The 5,785-nt window shown below is 43.9% G+C and overlaps 1 protein-coding gene across 1 annotated transcript; it reads right to left on the bottom strand.

Annotated features, from left to right (window-relative positions):
* Nucleotides 1–4,794: 4,794 nt before the first annotated feature.
* Nucleotides 4,795–5,580, bottom strand: LOC126704065 (uncharacterized). The gene has a single exon (XM_050403103.1). The coding sequence runs from the start codon at nucleotides 5,578–5,580 to the stop codon at nucleotides 4,795–4,797; it is 786 nt and encodes a 261-aa protein (XP_050259060.1).
* Nucleotides 5,581–5,785: the final 205 nt, after the last annotated feature.

The following is a 5,785-nucleotide window of genomic DNA, read 5'->3' as shown; positions in this document are numbered from 1 at the left end:
CTGACATAACTTAGTTTCTGTTTAATACTTCAATAGATGTCATAGGGTATTAATTTCCACTAAGTTTGTGGTCTGAGGGATCTGACATAACTTAGTTTCTGTTTAATACTTCAATAGATGTCATAGGGTATTAATTTCCACTAAGTTTGTGGTCCGAGGAACCTGACATAACTAACTTTCTGTTTAATACTTCAATAGATGTCATAGGGTATTAATTTTCACTAAGTTTGTGGTCCAAGGAACCTAACATAACTTAGTTTCTGTTTAATACTTCAATAGATGTCATAGGGTATTAATTTCCACTAAGTTTGTGGTCTGAGGAACCTGATATAACTTAGTTTCTGTTTAATACTTCAATAGATGAGGAAACACATGACATATGATCGGAATAAATTAAATGGAAACTAAACAGGACTATTTTTATTAATAATAATACATCTTTAGATTGTTTACATTCCAAGGGTGGAGTACAGCTTTTTCATCTAGATCTTCCAAATAGTAGGCACCTATTCTTGCCACTAAAGTGATCCGATATGGTCCTTCCCAATAAGGCCCCAATTTTCCCCAGGCTGGATTCTTGGTGGTCCATAAAACTTTCCTCAGTACCAGATCTCCTACAGCCAACGGCCTTAGCTTTACATTGGTATCGTAACCTTGCTTGAGCTTATGCTAGTAGTAAGCTAGTTGGACCATTGTATTCTCCCTTCGCTCTTCAATCAAATCCAGACTCTTTTCCAACAACCCATCATTACTGTCCGGGGTAAATGCACTAGTTCTCAACATTGGGAAACCTGTTTCCAGAGGGATTACGGCCTCGACTCCATATGTCATTGAGAAAGGGGTCTCTCCTGTTGATCGTCAAGGCGTTTTTCGATACGTCCAAAGGACATGTGGTAATTCCTCCACCCATTTTCCCTTTGCCTCGTCTAACCTTTTTTTGAGTCCATTCACTATAACCTTGTTGACAGCTTCAGCTTGCCCATTTTCCTGAGGATAAGCCGGAGTGGAATATCTATTCTTTATCCCCAGGTCAGAACAGTATTGCCTGAAGGCTTTGCTATCAAACTGAAGGCCATTATCCGAGATAAGGGTATGAGGAACCCTGAATCGAGTAACGATATTCTTCCAGATAAATCTTTTCACATCCACATCTCTGATATTAGCCAAAGGTTCAGCTTCGACCCACTTAGTAAAATAATCTATGCCGACCAGTAGATACTTTTTATTTTCTAGTGCTTTAGGGAAATGACCTACAATATCTAAGCCCTATTGAGTAAAAGGCCAAAGGCTGGAAAGAGGATTAAGAACTCCTCCTGGCTGGTGGATGTTTAGAGCGAATCTCTGACATTGGTCACATTTTCTAACATATTCTTGTGATTCTTTATGCATATTTAGCCACCAGTATCCTTGAGTAATGGCCCGGTGAGATAGGGATCTTCCCCCCATGTGACTTCTGCAAATTCCTTCATGCAGTTCCTCTAGGAGTGACTCTGATATCTCAGGATGTACACAAAGCAGATATGGCCCAGAAAAAGAACGTTTATACAACTTTTTGTCCTCGGACAACCAAAACCGAGGAGCTTTCCTTCGTATTTTCTTAGCTTCTGGTTTCTCCTTAGGCAATATATCACTTTCGAGGAATAGCAGTATGGGGTCCATCCAGCTGGGCCCTAAGTTGACTTGATGGATCTGGAGCAAATCCTTCCTTGTTGGGGTGGGGATGCATAAATCCTCGACAATTATCACCCAGGGCAAATTCCGTGCCAAGGAGGTGGCAAGGGTAGCCAAGGAATCTGCATGGGTATTTTCACCTCTGGGGATATGTGACAAGTCAAAGGATTCAAATTTCGTTTGTACACTCCTAACTTGACCATAATATTCCTGCATTCTTGTATCTCGGGCTTCCAGTTCCCCTTTTACCTGACCCACGATCAGTCTTGAATCTAAGAACATTTCCACTGCCTTTCCACCCATTTTCTGGACCATAATCATTCCCATCAGCAAAGCTTCATATTCTGCTTCGTTGTTTGTAGCTGAGAATCCCAGCCTCAAGAATTTTTCAATGGTGATCTTTTCAAGGGATACCAGAACTAGCCCCACTCCTACTCCCTGTTGGTTTGCTGCTCCGTCCACATATACTTTCCAAGATGAGGTGTCTTGTGTGGTGATTAGGCCAACCGATTTTTCATCCATGCCATGTTGCTTCACCTCTACTTCTTCTAGAAGTTCAGCAAACTCAGCTACTAGATCGGCGACGACCTGACCTTTCACAGAGGTGCGAGGCATATATTTGATGTTGAAAGCCCCCAGAATCGTGCCCCATTTAACAATCCTCCCAGTATAATCTGCGCTTCGAAGTATGGACTTGAGCGGTAATTGAGTTAGAACCACCACGGTGTGCGCCTGAAAATAATGGGGGAGTTTTTGTGTAGCATGCACTACTGCCAAGATAGCCTTTTCCAATGATAAGTACTACACCTCGGCATCATGAAGTGACTTACTTACGTAATAGACTGGTCTTTGGATGCCACTGTCTTCTCGTATCAAAACAAAACTTATAAATGAGAGGCCACCGCCAAGTAGGCAAACATGACTCATCCACCTCAGGACTGGACATGATAGATGGCCGAGATAGGTACTCTTTTAGTTGCTGAAATGCTACAGCACATTCCTCAGTTCATTCAAACCCTTTCCATTTATGCAGTAAAAGGAAAAAGGGCCTGCACCTATCAACTGACCTAGATATAAATCGATTCAAAGCAGCAGTCATCCCTGTCAGTTTCTGCACCTCCTTGGGATTCCGAGGTGCTTGTAAGCCATTAATGGCCTTAATTTGATCTGGATTCACCTCAATTTCCCTATGAGTCACCATGTAGCCCAAGAACTTTCCAGAACCTACACCAAATGAACACTTTAAAGCATTCAGATGTAACTTGTGCTTTCTCAGAATTCCAAAATTGTTCACAAGATCTCCCACATGCTCAGACACCACTTTTCTCTTTACAACCATATCATCGATATAGACTTCAATATTCCTGCCCAATTGTGGTTCGAACATTTTAGTCATCATCCATTGATAAGTAGACCCTGCGTTTTTCAAACCAAAGGGCATCACTTTGTAATGATTGTTTCCAATGGGAGTAACAAAAGCTGTCTTTTCTTAATCATCCAATGTTAACGGCATTTGGTGATATCCTTGGAAGGCATCCAAAAAGCTCATCCAAGGATGACCTATTGTTGCATCCACCAACTAGTCTATCCTAGGCATAGGGAAAGGGTCATTGGGACAGGCCTTATTGAGGTCCGTGAAGTCTACGCACACTCGCCATTTCCCAATCTTCTTTTTCACCACCACTGTGTTGGCTAACCATTGGGGATAAAAAACTTCCTTGATAGCCCTTGCCTGCTTGAGCTTGACCACTTCATTTTTGACAGCCTCGGCGTGCTCTTTTGACGGACGCCGAGGTGGCTATCTCTTCGGGGTGATGGAAGGATTAACATTTAGATGATGACAGACGAAACTTGGGTCTATACCCGGGGCTTCATACGCGCTCCACGCGAATACATCAACATTTTCTTTGAGGAATTCAACCAATTGCTCTCTCTCATGCAGAGGTAGTTTAGCTCCAATCTGAAAGAACTTCTTCGGATCATCGCCAACGATTACCCTTTCCAAATCTTCACATTTCGCCTTATCAGCTGGTCCATTGAAGGGTAACGCTGGGGTTTCTGATTGCTATAAACCATTATTAGCGGTGGCCGGGGTCTCCGCCTCAGGCCGATGTCGGATAGCCGCTACCAGGTATTGTCGGGCTGCAGTTTGACTTCCTACTATCTCCAAAACTCTGTCTCCGGATGGGGACTTCATCTTCTGGTGTAGAGTAGAGGAGACGGCCCCCAGGGTATGAAGCCAAGGTCTGCCCATAATGGCCGTGTAGGGAGAGAAAACATCTACGACGATGAAATCCACCTCCACCACATCCGTACCGGTCTGCACAGGTAATCTGATTTAACCTTTTAGGACAACCATTTTTCCCCCAAAACTCACCAGAGGAGAACTGTAGGCCATCAAGTTCTCAGGTTTCAAATTTAGCCCCCTATACAAGTTAAGGTACATTATGTCAGCAGCACTACCTTGGTCAATCATCACCCTTTTCACATCGTACCCACCAATTCTCAACGTAACCACAAAAGCATCATCATGGGGCTGTATGGTTCCAACTTTGTCCTTATCTGAAAAACCCAACACTAACGGGATGCCCATCTTGGCTCTCTTAGGCATTGAGCTAGACTCCTCGGTTGGATAACGAAATACCGACATTACCTTGGAAGGACAAGATCCAGTCCTCCTTGGGAAAGTAAAAATAACGTTTATTTTGCCAAGGGGAGTCTTAAAGAAGCATCTCCCTGAAACTCTAAGCCCACTTGGCTTACCCGACCACTGGAATAATGCAAGAGTTGCTTTAACTTCCCTTCTTGGACTAACTGGTCCAAATGGTCTCATAAATTTCTGCAATCCTCAGTTGTGTGTCCATGATCCTGATGATAGTGGCAATAAAGGTTCTGGTTGCGTCTCATAGGATCTCCTGCCATCTTGTTTGGCCATTTGAAGAACGGCTCATTCTTAATCTTCTCTAGTACTTGTTGCACTAGCTCTCGAAACACAGCGTTAACCGCCTGGGTGTTGGTAGATCCTGAGTGCCCAACAAAGTCTTTCGGAGGTTGGTTATTATTGTACCGGTCCGACCTGAAATCCCTCCTCTCCTGAGGGATCACCTTAGCCTTTCCTTTCCCCTACAGTTGGTCTTCTTCTACTCTTCTATACTTGTCAATCTGATCCATCAATTGGCGTACACTAGTAACAGGTTTACCAGTTAGAGATTTTCTCAAATCATGCTCGGTTGGAAGACCAGCCTTGAAAGTGCTAATGGCCACATCATCGTACTCTCCTTCTATTTCATTAAACATCTCCCAGTATCTATCCGAATAAGCCTTCAGAGTCTCACTCTCCAACATGGATATAGACAATAAGGATCCCAAAGGCCGAGAAACCCTGCTGTAAGTAATAAAGCGAGCACCAAAAGCTCGGGTGAGTTTTTTGAAGGAGTCGATAGAATTCGTCCCCAAACCGTTGAACCACCTCATCGCCACCGGGCCCAAGCTAGATGGAAAGACCTTACACATCAAGGCCTCATCTTTGGAGTGAATAGCCATCCTTTGACTGAAATGGCTAACGTGTTCTACCGGGTCTGTCCGACCATTATAAATGGTGAATATGGGTTGATGAAATCGCCGAGGAAGGCTCGCATCTTCTATGTTCCGTGTAAAGGGTGATTTAGAAACTTGACTCAGCGCCTTGTTCATGGCATTGTTCCCCAAGCCTTTGCAAGGTGGGCTTTTGTACCTACGTCTATGGTGGTGCTCCTCTTTATAGGAAAAGGTCTCGCTGGGCTGAGTTCTGGATCTCCGTCTATAACTAGCACCATCTGTCTCTTTAGAGGACGGTTCGGAGCTGGGCGGTGAACGTCTTCGCCGAGCATGACGTAACTCCCTCTTCAACTCGTCGATTTCATGTTGCATGTCTCTGTCATTCTTTGCATGGGAAACATGACTCTTCCCTCGAGATTAACCTTTACTGGTATGAGTTGTGTGCATACTTCCCTCACGGCCTCCTTTCCGTTCAAGGCTTCTACGTGGATTGCTATGCTGAGAACCCCTTGATTTTGCTTGATGTAGATTAACATCTACCTGGTGTGGTCCTGCCTCCTCCATCATGAACGTTGCA

Source organism: Quercus robur, chromosome 10, assembly GCF_932294415.1.
Source record: "Quercus robur chromosome 10, dhQueRobu3.1, whole genome shotgun sequence".
Lineage (NCBI taxonomy): Eukaryota > Viridiplantae > Streptophyta > Magnoliopsida > Fagales > Fagaceae > Quercus > Quercus robur.
This window is presented reverse-complemented; position numbering and strand designations above follow the sequence as displayed.